General features: G+C 35.7%; 1 protein-coding gene across 1 annotated transcript in view; it reads left to right on the plus strand.

The window, feature by feature from the left end:
* Positions 1 to 24,601, plus strand: part of ctnna2 (catenin (cadherin-associated protein), alpha 2) — a 307,681-nt gene that overhangs the window by 12,439 nt on the left and 270,641 nt on the right. The window contains exons 2-6 of the mRNA XM_028017938.1: positions 2,967 to 3,073; positions 16,731 to 16,926; positions 21,427 to 21,593; positions 23,252 to 23,371; positions 24,136 to 24,402. Of these exons, the coding sequence (XP_027873739.1) occupies positions 2,972 to 3,073; positions 16,731 to 16,926; positions 21,427 to 21,593; positions 23,252 to 23,371; positions 24,136 to 24,402 (852 nt within the window). The 5' untranslated portion in view covers positions 2,967 to 2,971. The remainder of the gene's footprint in view (positions 1 to 2,966; positions 3,074 to 16,730; positions 16,927 to 21,426; positions 21,594 to 23,251; positions 23,372 to 24,135; positions 24,403 to 24,601) is intronic.

Raw genomic sequence — 24,601 nt, forward strand, 5'->3', positions numbered from 1 at the left:
TATTCTAACCTTATTATTACACAGCTTTTGATTTTACATGGGCTTGTAAGTAGTCTTGGATTGCGGGGAATAACTGGGAAAAAATAAGGGAGGCACATATTTTACAGTGATAATCTCCACTCTTTCATCGGGGTGTGCGTGTTTTCCTTGAAAAGTTTATGTAAATATAAATTTTTGTAAGCAATTCTTGCATGTTGCAAAAAGTTATTTCATATATGCATGTTTCCCTTATCATGAGTAAGTCTGTTTATTGCATGTTGGGTACACTGGTGTCTTACCTATTGGTTTGACTATCTTTGGTTCCAGTTTTCTTCATCAATCATTCCGTACCAGAAAATGTGAACACTCAATATATTTTATCTTGAATAGACAGACATGATAAATGAACTGAGACAACTGAAGTTCTTTTTGAGGCCAACACACAAAACAAGAAAGCTAATTAACAACACCACCACACTTTGATGAGCTTTTTATGCCAAACTCAGCAGGCACAGTATCTGCAGGCTAGTGATGAATTGGGCATTAAAAGGTCTGCTTTGCAGCTTTAAAACAAATTGCTGAATAGCAGCACTTAGTGAAACTTACAAAATCTCCTTCTGTAAAAAGGAAAAAAAAAAAAGCAAACAAGATTGCTTGCTATGGATTTATCAGTTTTGTGTAGTCGTCAAGTACCTTATGTTCCTGCTGAGCATGCCAGTGTTTGTTTTTAGACTATTTGAAGCAGATTACATGTTGCAGATTAGGTGACATTAATAATATTAAAAAAATAACCAAAAGTGTTTTTGGTCAGATCTTTTGATGTTGGTATGTATTGTTATGTATGCATTTACATGTTTTCTTATAATTAAGGATTACCATGCAAAGTTTTATCAGATCCATGCACCATTCTCCAATTTTTTAATCCCTTACTTATATTTTGTAATTTTACAGACATTATAGCAAAATACTGTTGATGAGTTAAAATGTAATTTCAGATTTATTTCAGCTGTTTTAAAATTTCAGCACTTCAACACATGTAAATAAAGTAAATTATATGAATATAACATCTTTATATTTACTTGTCCTATTCCCTGCCTCAATATTCACTTTGAACTATGTATGCTTTTTGAGGAATAAGAGAGAGCGATGCTTTTTTGTTTTTGTTTTGCAATGTTAATAGCACTGCATCTGGCAGTTGGTTAACTTGGTTTAAACAAAGGCCACAAGTGCACTGAGGCAAAAATAATAGCCATTAAACTGCTTGGCTTAATTTATGGCAGCAGGCTGTGCCACTGCTGACCTTTTGTGATCCACACCTCAACTCACACAGCTTATTGTAGTCATCCTTGAGAAGGAGCAAAGCAAAAATAATAAATAAAATAGATATCAAACAACATCACATTGTGAAAAAATATTCAGGAACTGACACTACGGAAACTGTGTAACTTAAAACTTGTCTGAGTGATACTAAAAAAACAAACTTTTAAAATATTACATTGGTTTTGATTTCTTTTACACATTCTTTTTACCTCATGAAAATATTCAAGACGATGCTCTGTTGTGAACTCCTTAAGGTATGCATGGCGATCTGATCAAAGTTATCAGATTTCCTACTATACATCCACCCTAAACTGCTGTGAGTAGCATAAGAAGACCCTGCCCCAGATATGTCATACTTATTCACATTTTATTATCTCTTTTGCCTCACTGACATTGGCAGTACACCCCGTCAGTCCCAGCTGGCCCAATGCAACACTGCCTTCTGCTAAAACACACCGCACGCCACATGCCAGCTGTTTAGCCTCTGGAGTAAACTTATATAACATTTGCTAAATTTAAATTATTTTAAAACATCAGTATGGAAGGAAAGGCTCTGACAAGCTAAGAAGCTGATTTCTGAAATGCTGCTTAGTTGAGACCATTTCTAGTCTTGCTTTCACACAAAATAGTTTTTTTTGGTATGGCACTTTGGTCAGATAAGTGTGTAGACCCCCACCACATCCAAAAATGATTTTTTCCCTCCCTTTTCTCTGTTTTTCTCTACAGTTTTCAGTGAATGATCTCACTTTACAGACCTGCAGCAACTCTGTATTTTTTTACCAACAAAGTTTTAAGTAATCAAAATGCTGCTCAGACTGTGAACAAATGTAGGCCAAAACTCTGCTGAATAGCAACTAGCTCAAAATGTTTACAAAGAGTAACATCTTTCCTCAGTTCAAGCTAAACTTAACTTGGGTAATTTAACTTTTGTAGAAAGTCATATCGTCATGCAAGAATTTACCTTGTAATGTGATTACAGTTCCTAACAGTTAGGGAACTGATCAGCCATTTATGTGTGCTTTGCTGTTGTCCTCCTGGCTTGCTTGATGAATAGAATCAGGATTTGCTGAGTGTCACTCGACTCTCCTACCCCCAAATGTTGCTTCAATGAAAGTGACTCACATTACAATGCAGCTTTACAAAAGCAGCCACCAGTGTCACAGACGAGCCAACCCAAGTCTGCCACAGCCAAATATTTCTGTGCATGCAAATGGTCCCAGTGGATTTAGAGGAACATATGTATGTAGTTTTACTTGTTTTGTTGTCATTTCAGGACTTCACAGTTGATTTTTTTGTTTTTGACTTTTCCAGGGGATTTTGTGTTATCTTGCAGCTTGCTTTTTTCTGTTTTGATAACAATAATTCAAAGTAATTTTCTATAGTCTGCTCTGTACTGAAGGCAGCGATCTGACCTTTTACATAAAGGAATTGCTTTTCTGTTTGAAATATCCTTGTGGACCTACGGAAATAACATTTTAATCTATGTTAATGATGTTCTGGAATTGTCATAATAACCTCAATGTGCTGTGGTTTCAAAGACTGATGTGTGTGTACAACTCATTAATTCCTCACAATTTATTTGGGATGAATGTTTTGTTTTACAAATGTTTATCACAAATGTTTTTGTGCAACCTCCCTAACTATTTCTGTCCGTCTAATCCCAACAGAGACCATGACGACTGCCACTTCCCCAATTCTATTGAAATGGGACCCAAAGAGTCTTGAAATCCGCACCTTGACTGTGGAGCGGCTTCTGGAGCCCTTGGTCACACAGGTAGATGAAGAACACACTTGATATGTATGAAATAGAGTTCTGGCAAAATGAAACCGGTTCTTCCCAATATGCTGAGGCACTGAGAATATGTGGTAATAATGTGCAAAAGAAGTTTAGTTCAAACTGCAATTTGCATTTTTCCCATTTCTATTCTGAAATTAGGAAAGTAAGCATCTATGGAACTTTTTACTCTTAAGAACAAGCAATAAGTTCTTTAAAAACGCAGCTCCATTCAGTTTCCATCTCACTTTTATTCCATAATTTCTCAGCCTTAATACAGTTTCTCCTTTAACAGGATTACTTTATGTAAGATATATGGAGAATCATTGCTGGAGGACTGAAAAATAGAATCTACATTAACTCCCAAAAGTCAATTATGATAAAATGAGGAGTATGTTTCCAAACCCCATGACTTCTGTTGCATGTATTCATACTACTTGCTAAGCAAACTACTGGGTGCAACATACTTAAACAAAAAAACAACAACTAATATTCAGTTTGTTACAAATTAAATTAGATTTGCATACAGATGCCGCCGTGATGGACTGGCGCCTGCAGGCTGCGACCTGTACCCTGCCTCTCGCCCCTTGACGATCCCCCAAGGATAAGCATGTTAGATCATGGATGGATGTATGGATGCATACAGATGCTCTTTTGAACAGTAGTCAAAATTTTATAATGATTAAGATGTAAAACTTCATATTAATTTTACAATAATTTGTCTTTTTTTCTGGACTGATTCACTCTTTGTTATCCCCATAACATTTTAATTTAGAAAATATCACAAAGTGGATCCACTTGTAATATTTGTAGATCCACTTGTACTCCATCTCTGCCACAGCTCATTAAGAGGTAAACGACCAAAATTTATTGGAAGTTTTTATTTTGACCATTATAAAAATTATCATTAAATAGATGGCAGTTCTAAGTCATTAAACTGTTTCTAACTTTTACTCTTGCTAATATGAATGCAATTAATCATAGTTCAAATCACTCTATTATTTCAACTTTATTTAATTTTAGTTTTCTGAAAAAAATACATTGTTTCATTGCCCTGACACTTTGAGATACAGTATAAGAATTTACTTTTTATGTATAGAGGCAAAATTATGCATCCTATCCATATTTTATAGTGTGTATATTGTCTTTTTGCACAAGGGATGTGCACTCAGTGACAAAAGAGCACAAAATTGTTTTTAAAAATTCCCTCAAATGTCCAACAATAAACTACTTTAGCATATAAATCTCAACCTCTTTTTTTCATAAAATAATAATAAATAAGTTTTGTACTGCAGGAAATGATGTTTCCATCCTTGCCTGTGTCAGACACAATGTTGACAGCGCTGAGATTATTGAGTGTACCAGCAGCCTTCCCCAGTGGTCTGGTGTTCCTTGGTTGACTTCAAAGTGCTTTTTATTTTTAATCAAATCTCGTTTTCAAACTACTGCATGACTCCTGCAATGTTACCTAGAGATTTATCAACCCCTTCATCTATTTAGCTTTCTTTGCTGCTCCATTTTCTAAAATAATATCTTTTTTTTCTAGAAAACAAATGTGCTTTTCAGTTTTTGTAAAAATGTGCTTCTTTTAAATTTTGCAGATTTCTTTCTTATCAGGTGGTTAGATGACATTTTTAGCTTATATGTTGTATGTTGCCATTTTACATACAAATTATTTGGTTTTACATGTGTGACTGTATGACAAAATCAGGACAAATCTCCCTCACTTTTACATACGTTTATAACCTGATTGACTTTGATGGTATTACATCACTTTATTTTTGAAAGAAAATCATTATATAATTGTATTGCTTTGAGTTGCATTGCTATCAAGTGTTTGAACAAACATTGCTAAAATATGAGGAAAATGTAAGCCTGTCCAAAAAAATTAAGCAATCAGACAGCATAAAAAAAATGTAATGGCTCTCACTTAGACTGTTTTACTGTGCCTTTTTTTTTTTATGGTGCCTTGAATTAGCCACACCCGGTCTTTGTTCCTTTTGAGTGGTCATCAGACTGACAGATAGCTAATTGCCTAATGTCAAGGGATGGGAAGCTGATGAGGTTTTTTAAGCATGGCAATGCTTGACTGCCTTTACACCAAATTATGTGAATGTTGAAGAGCATTTTTTATAAAAAATACTTTCACATTAATGTCTTGATTTTTATCCTTTTGGTATCTACAGATTAATAATGAATGTTTTCAGAGAAGTCTGTTCTTTTCATTCTTGTGTATGTTTTCTATATACATGAAGACATGCATATTTTCTTTAAAGTATGTTCTAGTAAAGATATATTTGAAGTTCCTTTTAAGATATTTTAAATATTAATTTTATTGGGGTTTTTTGGGGTTTTTTTTACATCTGCCTTTTTCTAAAGTGACACATTTTTAACACAGCCACATGGATAAGGTGTAAATCAAACTGAAGTAGTTTATTTTTAGGATTTACAGAAATTGTGAAGCGTTTTTGTGTGAACCAGGCACTGTGATTGTTTTCTAATCAACTTGGATGATTGAGGATGTTTGGACGAAGAAAAGTGGGTTACTTCAGGAAGACAGACCATCAGGCTTCCCCTGACATTGGTTGAAATACCAGTCTTATTTATCATGACCAACTAGAAGATATGTTGCTAATTTATCATGACCAACTAGAAGATATGTTGCTAAAACAGAGGATCCGTCTTTATGGCTCTGTGTACAAAAAGCCTGCCTGCAGATAGCGTAAATCTTTTATACTGCAGGCAATAGCAGCATTTCTTTAAAGGATTATATGAAAGCAGCCTTCAGGGGCAGGCAAAAAATAGCCACTGTGTAAGGTTCTGGCCCCCAGCTCCCGTTTTGAGGGGTCTGTTGTGTATAGCTTAGACATGTTCCTGGTTCTACCAAAACCATTTCAACAGTTATTTACCTTCTCAGCATGCCGTTATCTTCAGTAGAAGCATGACAGTAGGCTTTAAGTACATTAGTTTAAGACCACTGATCTAAGGATTGTTTTTTATTTGCTGCAAACATCTTACTCCTATCATGTCATATAGACCTCACATATGCTTAATTGCACTTTACGTCAAGTTGATCCCTTAAAACTCTAACGCTACAGGATTCAGATATTAATTGCTTTATTAATTATTAAAATTCTTCCCATCAACAGACTTGGAGTGGCTGACTCTGCAGTAGGATGCTACTGGGGAGGTTGGCCCCGTCTTTGGAATAGTTCAGCAAATAAATATTTGCCACTTGGGGGCATTTATAGACTGTTAATGGAGCATTTGAATTTAAACTCAGAGATGGATGATGAGATGATCATCAATTACAGATGATGATTTTGCAGCAGAGAGGTCCTGGATTTGAATCCTGGTCTTGTGTCTTACTGCGTAATGTTTGCATGTTCTCCTCTTGCATGTAAGGATTCGCTACGGGATCTCCACTTTCTCCCAGAGTCCAGAAACATGATTGTTGGGTGAAGTGAAAAATCTAAAAATACCCTTAGATATGAGCGCAAGTCTGCAGATTTGTCATGCTTTTCTGGGACCAGGGTGCACCCTGCATCTTGAGCAATGATTGCTGGAGATGGGCATTAAAAAGAGATCAGAACTGTTATTTACAAATCGGAAAAGTTTTATGAGGATTAAAGCTGTTCAAATAACTTCCTCAAAAGTAGGTGTAAAAGTCTGCATGAGTGGTGTGAGAAAGTGTTTTCCCCTGCCTGTTTTCGTAGTATTTGGCATGTTTGTCACACTTCAGTGTTTGTGTTTGGTTGTGTTGCAAAATGAGAAAAAAGAAAAGAAAAAAGAGATAAAATCAGACAGGGGCAAACCTTTTCAAAGGACTGTACATCTGTTTTATTTTTCTTTTCTGAGAATGGGTCATGGGGTAACAGACCCAGAGAGCCCTCTCCCATGAATGGATGGATGGATCTTTACTTCTTTATGAATGTAAAATTGCAGCTGTAAAAGTATTTAATTTTAAGAGATGCATTTTGGGTGCTTGGGTCACAGCTGGGATTGTTGGCATGTATTGTATATGTTGAACACCCATTCAGGCTAAAGCGGTATACAGTCTTTACAGGTGGTTCTGTGTGATTTTATTTGGCTTATCTTAGTGTTTACCCATTCTATTGTGCCTTCAAAACCTCAAAAGGAGAACACCAAGGAGAAATTCTGATTAGATGAGCAACTCTACTCTTCCCTTGAATGAAAAAATGCATTATCCCATTTCCAAGACGGAGCACATGGAGGAAGTTTATGTAAGCCTCTTCAAGCTTAGTCTTTCCAGAAAGCTTTCCTAAACTATGGAAATCAATGTTATATTTGAAAATGATAAAACAGGATAGCAAAGTCTAATGTGACTTACTGGTAGAAGTACTGCTTTATTTTGTAAACTATGAAATATAACAATGTTTTATTCATTAAAAATGTCAAAGGCTTGCCTCTAATGTTTTTGCAATTTAAATTACTCATGTTCATATGTCCATGTTTGCATAAGAAACAAGCTGTGCTTGTGTTGTTTTGTGATTACCTATTCTGATTTTAAACAGACTTTCTCTGCAGGATTCCTCTGCAGGAGCTATTAACAAGCAGAGAAAGCCAAGCCACTCAGATTTAAATATTAAAGGTATTTAGGTATATTTAACTGCTTTAGTCTTGTTCTCACACAAAAGCAACAGAGTAATTACTTTATTAGTTTATTTATTAGAATGGACCCGTTTCATGTTTTGTGATTTTTCTTAAAGGTTTACATGATTCTCTTTAAAACAAAGGCAACATGAACTTTTTAATGAACTTTTTAATCATCGTTTTTGTATATCAGAAATGGGGAAGCAGTGGTCAGTCCTACCATTTGCACTCACAGCAGCCGAAAACATTACTTGCATTATAGAACCTCTGGGACAGACTGGCGTCCTGTCCAGGGTGTACCCTACCTCTCGCCCGAAACGTTCGCTGGAGATAGGCACCAGCACCCCTCCTGACCCCGATAGGGACAAGGGTGTACAGAAAATGGATGGATGGATAATAGTACTTCGTGAGTTTTCAAAATAAATGATTGCTTAAAAACAAAGGATCTTTTTTGTCCCATTAGACAGCAGATGTGATATTTGCAATACAATTTACTGTGAGCTTGTCAAAGTAAGTGTAGAAAAAATCGGGCCTGTTTCAATTCCATTGTCATTTTATGCTCTTTGGAGGCTGTAACTGAAATAGATTAACTGAAGAATTTATCACAACATGTATTATTTGTTGACTCCACAGTGTTATAATAATGTAGTGGGAGGAAACCTGAAGGGTGGTGCTTGCTGTCAGCTCTGGATGTTTTAGCACTCTTTGTTTTTATGCCATCCAAAATTGGCTATGACTTTTGGTTGGCACCAGATGAACAGAGAGTTTCTAGTCATGGGGCTTAACATAAAGTGGGGTGGGGGTATGGTTGGTGAGGGGATTAAGGCCTCATGCTGCATCACTGTCATAATCCATTAAGCTAGTGGAAAGGAGTCAGCCTGGACCTCAAACAGTTTTTAGAGGCAGGAAAAGATGCTACACCTCTTGGAGAGTTCATTGAAACCATGGAAGAGTTACTAATTTAGGATGAGTTTTTTTTTTTTCATTTTCACCATTTAAGATGTACTTAGCAAGTCAGGTTAAACCCAGGAATAACCTTAACGCAAGTATAATCCCATACTGTAGACATTTCAAGTAGAACAAGTAGGACAGAGACAAGTGTATTAGGGGGCTGCATTCTGCTTGCTGAAGCTTCAGAATTGTACAGATTTGTATTGTACTAATTTGTACAGAACAAGTCAGAAAAGGCATTCTGATTGGTCTGCATCTATTCAGCTACATATAAGAAACTGCTGTGTATTTTTGCACCTTTGTATGAGAACCAGAATTCACTTCTGCAGTTTTGGGTACAGAAGCTTGTTTGTTGGACAAGAGCTGACTATCGCAGATTAGGAACTGCTCCAACATTGCCCTTTCACACATACACTTGCCTGTTTATTATGCAAAAATAAAATATTTACTTAACCCCTGTTATATTCCATAACAGGGGTTAAGGTGAGATGATTGAGAGATAATCAGTGTTATTTACTTCAACTGTTAGTGGTCATACTGTTATGACTAATATACATTTTGTTTTTCTGATTTACTGAACCTGTACCAAACTGGTCTTAAGTCTACAGTTACATCCCTATTATCCTGCTATCTGACTTGATATACAGTACAGACCAAAAGTTTGGACACACCTTTTAATTCAATGAGTTCCTTTATTTTCATGACTATTGACATTGTAGACATTGCATCAAAACTGTGAATAACACATGTGGAAATATGCGCTAAACAAAAAAGTGTAAAACAACTGAAAATAGCCCTTATATTCTAGTTTCTTCAAAGTAGCAACCTTTTGCTGTGATCACTGCTTTGCACACACTCTGCATTTTCTTGATGAGCTTCAAGAGGTAGTCACCTGGAATGGTTTTCACTTCATAGGTGTGCACTGTCAGGTTAATAAGTGGGATTTCTTGCCTTATAAATAGTCATGAAAATAAAGAAAACCCATTGAATTAGAAGGTGTGTCCAAACTTCTGGTCTGTACTGTATATTCAAATATCTGTCTTGATTATATTCAAAATGAAGTAATTGTTATTATGAGCCAAAAAGTCTTACACCAGTTTCTGGTCCACTATTGACACCATTCACAAGTGCAAAGTAATTTCTAAAGATAATACCATAGGCCTTAAAGTTTCCCAAAAGGGTGAGCTATGGTTTCCAATACTTATGGATACCCACTCACACAAAATGCTTCAGTCATCTGCCTGATTGTGCATAATTCTTAAATCTACCATTACTTTTCATGATGTATAGCACAATAAAGTAATGTAAACATTTTTAAAGAATTCCAGACATCAAGGGGTCTGATTTTAAATGGGAGGTACCATGCAAAATTGACTTTTTTGAGCTTTATATGTCCTGCACTTATAAATGACTTGTACTTGTATCTTGCTTTAGCTAGTCCAGAGGAACCTGCTTCACACTACATTCAATCATTCACCTACTGATGCACACATTCACACACTGATTGTGGTAAACTACTACACTGTACCTATAGCTGCCCTGGGACAGTTTCACAGCAGAGAGGCGATCATTCATCGCTGCCAGCGGCCCCTTTTATCATACAGACAGCAATTGTCAAAAGAATGATTGTATACCACATCAGTGGACAGCATGGAGAAGGGCAGGAGGTTCTTAAAGAGACAGAGGCCAATTTCAAGGAATCAAATATGGCTATGGTGAGAAGTAAAATTTCTTTGAATTTGTTTTTGATGTGTACAACGTTGTCATAAAAACTGAAAGTGAACCTTGATTGTTCGATAAAATGGTCCCATGTGTCTGGAAATGCATATATTTCCCCCTAAAAGCACTGCGTGTTTTTCTAAATAAGTCAGCTTTTTAAAGATTGTAGAAGATGTCATCTTCATCTACAACCCAGTGGCTATTAGCAATTTGGATTCTAACAGGTTCTCTCTTGCTTCATTACATGGGTCACTAACAACCTCTCCAGTACTTTCAGAACGTTTGGATTTTGAAGCTACTGGCCTCTAGTCATTGTCGACAGATGGTGTACTTTTTTTTACTCGTCACAGAAAGGCAGGATGTTTTCCAAATCACTTCAATGTAAACTTGAAAGCTCGGGTAGGGTTAAATAGGTAATGAACTCATTTGGCTAGGTAGTTTTCATTTTTATGGATCTTTTATGAACAACAAGGATGAAGTAGGCAGGACTAATGAAAGTTTAGTTTTGAAAAACACAAAAGCAGATCATTGAGAGGCGATGTTTTAGTTACTAACATTTAATTTAGTTGAACTGAAACAGTTTTTACTTCTCCCCAGGATAAGTTTGCGAAATCTGCCAGAATTTCAAACTGTCATTGATTTTGAAATGTCAATGATCTAGAGATTTTTGAGATAATCATCAAAACAAATACTTGGTGAGAAAATAATTAAATGTGTAAGTGGTCTTGCAACAAATACTTTGTAGACTGTAAAAATAGCCAGCTAATTCTTAACAGTGCTCTGTCAGCATCTGTCCTTTCATTTGTAGTCTGAGGTCAGTTCTGGATCTTGTGAAACACAGTTTCATCGGTCTTCAGGATGTTATCTTTTGACACTTTGCAATTTCAGCATATGGCTTCCCCGGTGTCCTGAACTGCTGCTATGCACAGATGCTGCCGTCCTTCTGTTTTTTTCTTCTTGAAAATAGAGAAAACTCTATACAAGAAGAAAAAGACATGACACAATCTATCCCTCTGGCTGCAGCAAAGAATAGCAATCAAAATCTGAAGCTAAGCTCCCTTCATAAATCTCTTAAGCAGTTAAATAAGTTTGTTTGAAAAAATACTTATTTGATACCGGCATATTGTAATATGTTCTTCGAGTGAACATATAAGGTATTGTATTTTAAAGCTGTTAAAAATATGTATATGTATATATTTGAATATAAATAAGAGCTGCTGTCTTTTGTGTAACTTGTCTGTGAGAGTGAAGATTTAATTTGTCCACTAGGGATTATTCCAGTGCATTACCTTCACTGGGGAAATAATCCATTGCCGTGAGAATTTACTTTTTTATGGCAAAGATTCTTTTTCTCATGCATATGCATGACCGTTGTAAATCAAAAAATGAAAATAGGCATGTTTTCCAATACACCATGTGGCTATTAGATATTGTTGCAAATTGAAGGGACACAGTTACAGTAATATAAGTAATATATAAGATCCCTGTTCTCGATTCCTTTATTTTTGTTCTTCTCTGGCTCCTTGTATTTCTCCTTAGCTTTTTTGTTGTAATTTTGTTTTTTCATTCTTCATTAAAACTTCAAAATGTACTCAGATTTTGAACAGTTCTCAATGCATTCTGCATTTAGGTCCAATATCAACACACAACATGACATGACAATTTTTTTTCAGTGTGACTCAAACAATAAAATTTGCCTACTTGTACTTAAGAATTTGAAGAGACGTAGCTGTTTTGTGCTTAGAGACTGAAAAGGAGACTGTAAATCTCCAATTACAAAACTCCTGTGATTTTTTTTTTAAAACTTCAACTTCAGTTATAAAGCACTAGTACTTTTGCACCAAAAATACCTTCATAAATAGTAACTCAGATCATCACAGAACGCCACATAGTCTGATAAAAAGAGAAAAAATTATTACAATGTAATTTTAGTCATTTTTTACAGTCAAGAATGAATCAAGTATATCATACTATGACAAGAATCATGCTGAATCCCTGAAAGCAAAATAAAACGGCAGTTAGGATGATAATAATGCAAAGGAAGAATGAAACTAAAAGATTTACTAAGGCCTTAAAAAGAGAAAATGTTAAAACCTATTGCAGTCAACGCAAAATAAATCTCGGAGTTTCACCCTTAAAAAAAAATCTGGAACTTGCTTAATTTCTGTGTTTTTACTTTCCCTTTTAAATGAACAAACTGTCCGCTTTGGTGTTTCTGTTTTGTTAAATTTATTTACAGCATTGGCTCTATGCTTTTTAAATTATGTTCATGGGGGTTTTCTCAGAAAATTTCCACCAGTGTCTACCACCAAGCTGAGATTTTATCACATTGACATTTCTGCACTGCATTACTATTTGCTTCTTAGTCTCCTAAAATCTATTCAGTTCTTACTAATCCACAGTTTTAACTTAAAAACTTATGAGTTGCACCAGTCAGGCTTTTTTGGTTGGTAGATTCTAATTTCAACAAGTTTGATTGTTTTTCTGGTTACAACTCAAATGAGAAGTAATCTGTCACAGCGTCCTTGATACAGGCATAATATATCCAACATCTTATAAAGACATTACAATGTTGTGCTCATTTATGCATCAAAGCATATTTTCCTAACCTTGGGCTATTATTTTATTCCATTAGATTGAAAAATGTCTAATTTAGTAAAGTAGAACAGTATTGTAGTTACTTCTGATTGAAAAAATAGTTAACTTGATAAAAAGTTAATATAGCATCTTTTTGATGCTTATGTCTTTTTTTCCATGTTGTGTGCTTTTATGGTTGTTTCTGTACAAAGACTCATTTGGTGCCACTGATGGCATTACAGCCCCCAGATTGTACAGACATGTTTTGTCCTGTCTTCCAGCAGCTTTTCTTTTGGCTTTGCACCACTGAGCTTTTCCACTTTTCCACTTAATTCTCACTTCACTTGTAGTGTAAAAGATCACAATGTTAGCTGGTGTGGCCAGTTAACTTAATAAAGAAATTAATCTACTGTACAAGACTACCTGTATGGAGGAGGTCGAATCTCCTAAGAGCTTTGCATGAACACTTATGATTATGCACATGCATGCAAACCTTCCTTTCTTATCATTAGCCGCTAAAGCATCACTTATCCAATGAAAACGGGTTTCGGAGCCTGAAGGCAAAAATTGAATGGCTACGCTTTGCCATAGGGATTTACAACTTACTGGTGAGCCCACTGGTCAGTACACCATGGAGGAAAGGTCACATAGCATTTAAAACCATTGAGCAGCAGTATAACAGGAAAGCAAGGCTTGGCTAGAATTTTCCTATTTAAGTTAAAATAAGACAGTGGGAATGTCCGATGCATATACATATGTAGTTGAACCTCTTAAAAACAAACAAGCAACCATAATGTTAGCTTACATCGACTTACTGCCACTCATAGAAATAAGATGAGGCTGTTCACTGGGAGTATTTGTTTCGATAAGGTGCTATTCTGCTTGTTGATGTGCATATCATAGAGTTCACAGCCTTATTGTTCTGACATCTATAAAGACTATATTCAGGACTGTAATGTTTGAAAACTTTCTGGGTCTGAGAGTTTTTTGCAGGGATGGTAAAGCTTATGGTTGATAGTAGTGTACATAAATTTGGTCCAGCAGAAAATGCTGATAATATTCACAGTAAATAGGCTTTCCTAAAGTCAGTTACCAGCTGCCAAGGTAAGGCCGCATTTCAGAGACACTGAATTCATTTTTGTTTCGAGTTTGGCCACACTTGGGAGCACCTAAGGATGCTTAAATGTCATCATTCAACCTAAAGCTAAATTATTTTCATGACTGTACTGTACATAATATTAAGAGACACAAAAAGCGAGTGTTGCAGGACCCCATACAGGACAGCACTTTCCACTTTGAGATTTTTTTTGTTTTTGGTTCTATTTCACCCTTACACATTTCAGAACAGCAAAAATACATATAATTACTAGGCAAAGATGCTTTGACTAAAAACATAATTAAGTTTTAAAATAATTTTATCAAGGCAAAAAAACAAAAAAAACCCTAAAAACCAATGGGTCTTTTGTAATGACCCATTTTCACCATCCAAGTAAAAACATTTTTGGCAATTGTCTTGCTTTCATAATTACTTTAACTTAGTCCTAATAGAGGGTTCTTTGATAAGCTCAGCCTAAGGTCATACCACAGCATCTTTCTTTAATTTGACTAACCCACTACTGTACATAACATTTATTTGTATATGTAGAGGTGGATTTTCTGGTGTGGTTTTTCACATAGTCTTGCCTCATAACCCAAGTGTGCTTGGCATAAACGCACAAACCGATGTCTGGACATTCTCCTGAATGTCCAGGAGGAGACATTAATAATAAAATATTATTTCGTCTTAAGGGCTTTAAACATTTCTACATGTGGTGCCAGTAAACATGACCCTACACTTGTTTAAAATAAACAAAAACATCAAACTCACATCCACAAGAAGCATAGGAAAGCTTGTACTTATATACACTTTAATATGTTCCTCATATTATAACACTGGAGTGCAAAACTTTCCAAAATGTCTGGACATGCAGGAGAATTTATCTACCACTATAAATTCTGGTAGAGATCAGAATTTATGGATCTACTAATTACAGAAGGTTAGTCAGATTCTGAAACAACCCAAGAATCTGGGTTGTTCTTAAAATAAACTACTGTTTATTTTATTTTATTTGTATTTTTTTTGCTTTCTGACAATTACATTAAATCTGAACTTTGCTCCTGCAAAGGTTCACCACTGTTCCTTTTATTTTTAATTTGTTAAAGTTTGTCACTGTTGTTCACTGTCGACCTAAACCATTGAAATGGCTTTGTAACCATTTCCAGAGTGGAAAGTCAAAAATCAAACATTTTGCTATGTGTTGCAGACGACGAAACATTTTGCACTCTAGATGGGACTTAAACCTGGTCTTCAATATGATATTTGATAGCGAAGAAATGCATAGCACGATAATTTAGAGACTTGCGATTCAAGATATTTTAATGGATAAAGTCGGATTATTTTACACCGTTTATGTTCGGAAGTTTGAGTTTTGATGATTAAAGTCAAAACTCAATTTAATTCAGTTTCAACCATGAAATTGTTATGAATTATGTCTTTGGATCGCTGAATCTAATCCCAATTGGAGCTGTCCTTTTCTTTGTCCCGCAGAAGTTAGGATTGGTGTAAATCATTTAAAATCTATTCTGTATACCTAATTTTATGCAGTTTAGTGTGGAAGTTGCTTTTAAGTGAAATTCCCTTGAAACAATCTGAGATTAATGCTGATTTCACTAATTTTAATCCTAATACAGATTCTGCTGTTGCAAACGTTGAAGATGTATTTTAGATCACAACAGCACTCCAGCAGTGCAGATAAATCTTGAAGGTGGATAAAGAAGTTCCAGGACTTTAGGTTGTGGAAAAAAAACAATTGAGGAATCTATAGTCGAATTACGCCTTAAGTGTAACTGAGCTGTTGCTTTATAATTTGCTTTGAAATAATAAGAAGGCAATGTCATGAAGGGAAGGTAATATAAAAACAATTATTCATGATATGAATACATTTGCCAAGGGAGGTTTTCAAAATCATAATTGACTCTTTGAACAAGAACACTGACACCTAAAAGGTTATCTTGGTCTCATATCAGCGCCACTATTCTTAGATTAGTCAGGAGTGAGGACATGCATCATTAAAGTCTATATTCCAGGCTAGAAGCCCTGAAGTGATGCAAGCTTGACAGGACATAACATTGCTCTTAGTCTTTTCAGAGTTTAGATTCTTACTTTACTCATATTTTAATAAGTGATTAAATCACGTCATATACACATTGAGGCCTCTGTTCTTATACTAACTTATTACTGACAGCACTGATTGTAAAAACACTTTTTGGCTTTTAACTGACCAATTCTGGTCACCAGTAAATTTCTTACTTTTTTCAAAACCAATCTGGGATGTTGAGCTGTTTCACCCAGGTCAAAGTTAAACTTGGTCATTTTCATAATATCTGGATGCCATCAAAAATTCTTTGTCTCCTAATTTACAAACCAATAGAGGGCATTATAGAAATATGTAACACTGAACAATATTACAACACTTGAATGCATATTTAGAACATTTTAAAATCTCTACTAAAGTAGTTACTTGTGGACAAATAATGCGATTCTGTTATCTAGTTTTTTTATTAGCTTTGTAAATGATGAGTTCTACATGAAGGAATGTAAACATCGTGATTACTGGCATTAATTAAAAATTAATCACCAAAATTGGTACAATACTCTTATTAAAGACAAAATAAACAAAACAAAGTCACAGACATTTTTATCTATGTTTGGCCGTTTCTTCCTCAAGTAACAGTAATGCCTTCTCATGTTTCCCAGGTGACGACTCTGGTGAACACCAGCAACAAGGGACCCTCCAGTAAGAAGAAGGGACGCTCTAAGAAGGCTCATGTTCTGGCAGTATCTGTGGAGCAGGCCACTCAGAACTTTCTTGAAAAGGGCGAGCAAATTGCCAAAGACAGCCAGGATCTCAAGGAAGAGCTCATTGCTGCTGTGGAGGATGTTCGCAAACAAGGTGTGTTGATGTTTTTACTGCCTAACACTGGACATATAAACTGTGCTGTAAGTAGAGGTGTACGATCCTGGGAATTTTGGTATCAATCTGATTCTGAGTAACTGCAGGCTAAGTAGTTACTTACCCAATTCCTATACAGATATTTTTTTCTTAAAATGTCATTATCGTTTAATAACTTGGTGATTTGACGTCAGTTCATTGATAATAATTATGATGAAATTCAGGGCAACGATATTAGCAAAATAAGTTTTTTATATTAAACAACTAAAATATAACACAATGGAACAAAAAAAGAAACAAAATGATTCCCTTTCTACCTTCTACTACTTTTTTTAACTAACTATAATCTGCATGTAATTTAAGTAGGAATATTATTTTCCCTTCAATAGTTAAAAGTGTTTTCATAGTCCATATTAATATTTAAAAACATTATTTTTTTAAGGAAATAACTATTTAATTAGAAAACTTCTCTGGACATAAAGACAAGAGCTTATACAAGAGAGAAAAAATATTGAAGAAGCTATTTATTCGTAGAAATGAATGGATGATACTGGCTCAGTGCTTATGACTAAAATGAAAAGCACTTGTGACTTACCTTTCAGTAATGATGTTCCCACTGACATCAATTTGCTGGATCCGGTGAGTAATTGACATAAAATGCTGTTTGGGAAAGATCCTTGAGTGTCAACAAACGTCAGATTATATCACAAATTTAGAAGGATTTAGTGAGTTGAATTGGAGAGGGCAAACCGATTGGTACTCATTAGTTTTTTGCTTTACCTGATGCATCCAGCCTTATGAATGTAGTGAATTAAGACAAGGATCTGTCTAACATGAATGTTTAAAACTTCTGCTTTTAACATATTTTCTTCCTGCCTTTTGTTATTCATTTGGAAAAGAGCTCATTAATACTAACATTTTGAATATAAGCAACATCTCACTTTAGCAACAACTATGTATGCTCAGTAGGTCTTCTTCAATGCTAATCTTGAAGAAGAATTTGGTGGTTTACATGTTTACTTCTGCTGTTTCCAAATTTTCTCCTTGTTAGTTTGAACATAGAAAGTATCTGTTGCTAAATTCTGTCCAGTCCTGTCTATGTGTTTGTTGTCACTTTCTTCTTTTTTGATCCCAGCATTATCAGTTATATTTTTTTTTAACCATGTGAGAAAATGGGTGTGTTGTAGGGAGTACATAGAAAGTATGTTCAACATTTTTTTCTTGGCTTTTTTTGTGTTGAGATCAGATCAGCTAGTCTTAACAATTCTTCTCAAAATGACAGTGAATTCCCTGTTAAGTAAAGGCGATTTCAAATATTGTAGCTTCTTTTATTATATTGAATTTTCAGCAGTCCTTGGCTGCTACTGCAGTTCACTGTTGACTTGTGTGCTGTGACAAACAGGACTTATGAGGTGTTTGCAAGTGAGCCTGTCCTCCAAATGGTAGCACATGCACAGTTAAATCCATATGGAAATGAAACAGACTTTAAATCTGTCAGAGGCTCATGACTTATGTCTTACCAAATTTGTCATGTTGAAATTAAATTACACGTTTTGGATCAGAGACAGCACCCAGAAGAATCTAGTAAAATCTAGTTAGATAGTGCTAAAGGGCAGACTGACATAAGCATGCTCTTCATGTATATACATCAGTTAGTTTTTGTACATTCAGTAATTTTTTTCTGTACTCGGAGAGATGTTTCTCTGTTGACGACTGACTGAGCCTTAAGAATTGACATTATTTGTGTGAGTGTATACATAGTGTATACATGCATACATAGTGGTGCTACAGTCAGCACTGTTTCATTACAACACGTTCTGAGTTTGAACCCGCTGGTTGTTTCTGTTTGGATTAATGATTTTAAACTAATCATACTTAAGGTACAGAATTGGGGTGTCAAGATCATGTCACAATTTTCACAAACCCAGTATTGTATCTCGCCTCGTCTCTTGAGTTAGAAGTATATTTTCATTGTCAGTGTTCTGTCCTCACAAAAGGTGAAACTGACTGTATGTGTATCTTACTAGACAGACACTGAACAGTCTATGGATTTACTTCCATTGCTTTAATCCATAGAAATCTTGTAAAACTGAAATAAACAACACTGTAGAGTAGTGCTTTTAAAAGTGTGCTCTTAACAATTGTAGCTTTGTCTGCGAGCTCAATAATTCTGTGCAAAACAACAAAAACACACACAAATAGACCACACAATGGTACTGCACAGTTAACATAAGCATAATGTTAACAGTTAATACTAACTTATATGTACAGTACAGACCAAAAGTTTGGACACACCTTCTAATTAAAATGGGTTTTCTTTATTTTCATGACTATTTATAAGGCAATAAATCCCACTTATTAACCTGACAGGGCACGCCTATGAAGTGAAAACCATTTCAGGTGACTACCTCTTGAAGCTCATCAAGAAAATGCAGAGTGTGTGCAAAGCAGTAATCACAGCAAAAGGTTGCTACTTTGAAGAAACTAGAATATAAGGGGTATTTTCAGTTGTTTTACACTTTTTTGTTTAGTGCATATTTCCACATGTATTATTCATAGTTTTGATGCCTTCAGTGTGTATCTACTATGTCAATAGTCATGAAAATAAAGGAAATTCATTGAATTAAAAGGTGTGCCCAAACTTTTGGTCTGTACTGTAAATGTATGAGAAACTATTAGCCCGTCTGCTAGCATGCTAACACCAATTCCCTTGAAAGCCAAATACAAGTTGTCATGCAAAAGTCTGTAAATTTTCTCAACTTAACTAAAACTGTTTTATGATGCACAGTAGAACTACAGTATAGTCTCATGCTTTTGTCATGAAATAAACAATCATTTTGTATTGTACAGACCTGTGTGAGCCAAACATCATCAGGAAGACCAGAGCTTTGCTGGGACTTTCTATTTTCCCAGAAACTGTCAGGGGTGGCTAAACATCCCAAATAAGAAATTTAAAGCACACACATCCATACCAGCACTCTCGGTACTCTGTACTCAGTATTTATAGTTGTTCTTTTGTTTTCTTTTGTTGCACTGATACCAGCCAATGTGAGTGAAGGAACAAGCTCCACAAATTACTTTAACTTGGGAAGTATAGATTTATAGTGTTTTATCTTGACCCTTGTTGTATATAACGAAACAAGCAAAAAGCTTTTTGGATTTTAACAGAAAAGAGAATGATTTTAAGCATTTTCATTACAACCATTTATTTATTTGTTTGTCAGTCAGTAATGTCTTCCTGCTATACAGAAGTCACCAAAATCCACTAAACAAGATGTTGTTCAATTGTCAAGTCTCATTGTGCTGACCTCAGATAATATAATTGACTTGTTCTCTTCCATTTTGCTGAACTGTGTCACTCTGCTGGAGATCAGTTATACCATTGATCTCCTGACTGTATTCAGTTAATCTCAAGTAAATAAAAGATTTTCACGTACTGCGTTGCATGCTAGTGGGATTGATTAGGTACAGATATACAGTAGACAGATTACAAAGTAATCTTGTCAAATAAGCATTTATGATAAAAACCATTCAGAACAAAATGGCACTCTTTATTGGAAATTGGAGATGACACAAATCACAATAGTATCACCTCTACACTTTGTACAGCAGCTGGTTGGGAATGTCAAGTATTTATTTTAACATATATGAAGGTGTTTTTTGTTTTCCACTTTTGAACATCTTTTTGTAAAAATCTCCTTGGAAACATTATTATGTTAAACATTATTAACATACTGTAGTGCTTTTATTATTTGACTTTGAGTCAAGAGTTGTTTTGCTGATCTGCTCTGCCTAAGTTACATAAATAATTTCAGCACACTGATAACTTGAATTACTGCAGTCACAACAGTACTGAGTGAATTTGGCTTCTGTTCAGCTGTTGTAATGAAACCAACAAGTGGACTTATTAAAATAATAACATGCATTCCATCTTCATAGTTTCACCTTTAATTACAGCAATTCCCATGGCTCTGAGGATTCTTCTCTGCACATCTGTAACTTTTCTCATCTGCTACTATTTTGTTTGACACTGTGCTGCCTGTCTGATTTTAATTTCTGATATAAAACAGCATCTTTTTATGGGAGAACTCTAACTTTGTAGGACTTTGCTGCAGATAAACTCACAAGATAAACAAATATATCTTTTAGGTAATCTAAAAGATAAAGTATAAGTTTCTTTCTTGAGTCAACAACTATTAATTACAATAGGAAAAGTAATAAAGCCATCACTATAAATCTTGTATGAAAAGGCTTTCCACTGTTGCACTCTGTCATTCCTTCTCAACACATTGTATTTTATAGAGATTTATTAGCTCCTAAGTTTTAGCGTAAATAATGTGCTCACACTCATACTCATGTGGTTTATTGAGACCCTGTAAATCCAACTAAGTTTAAATTATAGAAATATTAAGTGATTGTAGTGGGCAAACACATGCTGACACAAAAAAATGGTGATTTCTCCTCTGCTTACCTCACTTTTTACTCAATCCATTTGTGCAGGAGAAACGATGCGCATAGCCTCATCTGAGTTTGCTGATGACCCTTGCTCTTCTGTGAAACGTGGCACCATGGTGAGGGCTGCTCGTGCTTTGCTGTCTGCTGTCACCCGCCTGCTCATCCTTGCTGACATGGCTGATGTCATGAGGCTGCTGGCCCACCTTAAGATTGTAAGTGCAATTTGTCCTGTGTTATGAATACATCTTAAATGGAGCTTCAATGACCAGCTTTGTGGTTAAAGGAATAATTATGTTGGTTATGCTGTATTTTAGCATTTTATGTAGAATCTTTTATGTCATGTTAGACTGTCAAAAACATACCTGGGGTGTTGCATTGAATCTTTCTTGCATGTTTGAATAATCCTTGAACCTGCTGGGGGAGCATGAACATCTGCTCCCACAAAGCATTTTCTACAAAGCTTCTCTTTGGAGCTACAGTCTCCAGCTGAGTTTCCACCTCAAGAGCACCCCTCTGCACATCTTACCCCCTTGGCTCCACCATACTAGAGGCAGCAGCAATTAGCAGCTAACTGATTTGAGAGTTGGAGAGTTGGAGCTACTTAAAGAGACCATGACCAATATCCAAGGCGTCAAATTGCATTAAATTTCTTTTTAAGGTATGCCTAATATATACAGCATTTTTATATCAAATGAAGGCAACACTGTTACTTGATTGTGCTATAAAGTGGGATTATATAATGGCACCCTTTTAAATTTGCAATTAGAATTGCATCCCAAGTGAATAAAAAACAGAGATCCTTTGCTGAGGTGTGGTTTTAGCATCATATGCAGGTTTTATGAGATAATGAGTTCCTTTGCTGAAAGAGGCACAGACACATAAACACACGCACACTTACACACACAATATATACATATATTGGCTTTTATCACCAAGTCACACATATTAGCATATAAATGAGACATGGAGGAGAATCTTGAAAAGAGACATCACCATAAATGCCCTGGTGTAATGAACTACACTCACTGTAATCAGTTAAAAAACTTAGGTTACTTGGTCATTTATTATTCCACTAGCTCAGGGCTTAATGGGAAAAATAAATATACAATATTTAAAATGCCAATATGTTTGTGATATAAAGCGCACATCCCTGCAGACATCTTCAGCCATCCAGTTTATCATTCACACAAATAAGCACTAATTGTTCTTTCTTTTTGCTTCATTCTTTGGGTTCACAGAGTTAATTTAAGTCAAGAGATAATCGTGCAAAGGCAATAGATGAATAGCTTATTTGTAGGGAACAGCAGCAAGTTAGTGGTGTTGACCTGCCATTCAAGTTTCTCAGATCTTTACACAATTGATATGTGCCAGATGAATTTTCCACTCTGTGGAAACCTCACTGCGACTTTAAGAATCTGCTATTCGTCTATGTGGCACCGACACTCTCCTATTCAGGGAACTAGTGAAGTTCAAGCTGACATGGGTCAGGGCTGTTTCAGCTGCAAAATAGTGACCAATACTACTAAGCACGTGGTCATGATAATCTGCCTGATTGGTTTAGGGTACACAAAAAATATGCTGAAGAAACCGAAATTTTACTATTTGGGCTTTATGGAAAAATGATAGTGGAAAATTGTACATTCCCCTGAACACACTACCCTCATGGCGAAATAAAGTGGTGGCAGCACCATGCTGTAGGATTGCTTTTCTTAAATGGGTACTTGGAAGCTGGTTAAATTTTATGGGAATACCAAACTACAGTGCAATCTTGGAAGAAAAATAGCCCAGTAAAGTAAAATATGTGTTTAGGTTTTGACTTCTGAGACTATAAAAAATTTTGAGTGTGAGTGTTTGCATGTGTATTTGACAGGTTGAAGAAGCCCTGGAGGGAGTAAAGAATGCTACCAATGAGCAGGACCTGGCAAACCGCTTCAAAGAGTTTGGAAAAGAGATGGTGAAACTTAACTATGTGGCGGCTCGGAGACAGCAGGTAACTGTCATGCTGTCTTTTAAAAAAAAATCAGGAAAATAAGCTAAGAATGAAGACAATCCAATAAGTATTCTTTCCTAACTTTTCTATCCTGTCAAGGCTTTTGTTTAATCATTTTCAGAACTTGCTTATGTAGTTGGATAAATGAGCTTGTAAAATATGGTGTTCAGGCTTAATTTTCTGCTTCTGAATAAAGCATTTTAATGGATCTAGTCAAGGATTCTGACAGATTACATTTTGGAAAGTGAAGAAAAATCTGTACACAGTGTCACTATAAGATTCAGATAGAATCTTCAAAGTGAAAATGAACCTGTTGAGTCTGAAAATAACTTCTTCAAAGTATTTCAAAAACTAGGTAACTAGTCTGGCTAGAAGATTTTAGACTTTTTTTCTCACAAAGGTCAGCCACCATGCTGCCAACTTTATCCAGAGCAAAGCCCTGAATTGCATCCATTCCAGCTTCACAGCTGCTAATCTGATGACACAGCTTCAGCTTTATGTGTTTGGAATAATACCAGTTCATCAAATGGGTCGGGAATTTGTTTCCTTCTTAGAAAAGATTGGAACCATTGCATTAATGTTTTCTCTCCTGTGAATTCTTGAGATACTCAGCATTGCTGACATTCTTTTCAAACCTATCAAATGGGTTTCTAGCTTTTTTTTTTCTTGCAACATTATCTGTTTGTTGTTCCATAGATTTTTCTACAAAATATGAATACTCTATTCGAGTAGTGCTCACCTGAGAACTTTTGTCTTGTCCTAAGGAGCTGAAGGACCCTCAGTGTCGGGATGAGATGGCAGCTGCTCGTGGCGCTCTTAAGAAAAACGCCACCATGCTGTACACGGCCTCTCAAGCCTTCCTGCGCCACCCAGATGTGGCTGCCACACGTGCCAACCGAGACTACGTGTTTAAGCAGGTCCAGGAGGCCATTGGAGGCATTTCCAGTGCTGCCCAGGCCACTTCACCCACCGACGAGAAGCACGGCCATGCTGGCATCGGAGAACTGGCTGCTGCCCTCAATGAGTTTGATGTAAGTCACTCTGTTTTCTCTGTTTTTGATTGAAAATACTGCCATTGGTTCAGGTGGATTTGCCCTTTGCTAAGTTGACCATAATCCTTACGTAACTGAAAAATCTTCAGTGGGTTTGAAACTCACTAGGGAGGAATCAACATCAGCATCACTTTCTTCATTTTTACACGAGATCCTCTACTAGAAATAAATGATGTAA

The sequence above is a fragment of the Xiphophorus couchianus genome, chromosome 5, assembly GCF_001444195.1.
Source record: "Xiphophorus couchianus chromosome 5, X_couchianus-1.0, whole genome shotgun sequence".
In the NCBI taxonomy this organism is placed as follows: Eukaryota; Metazoa; Chordata; class Actinopteri; order Cyprinodontiformes; family Poeciliidae; genus Xiphophorus; species Xiphophorus couchianus.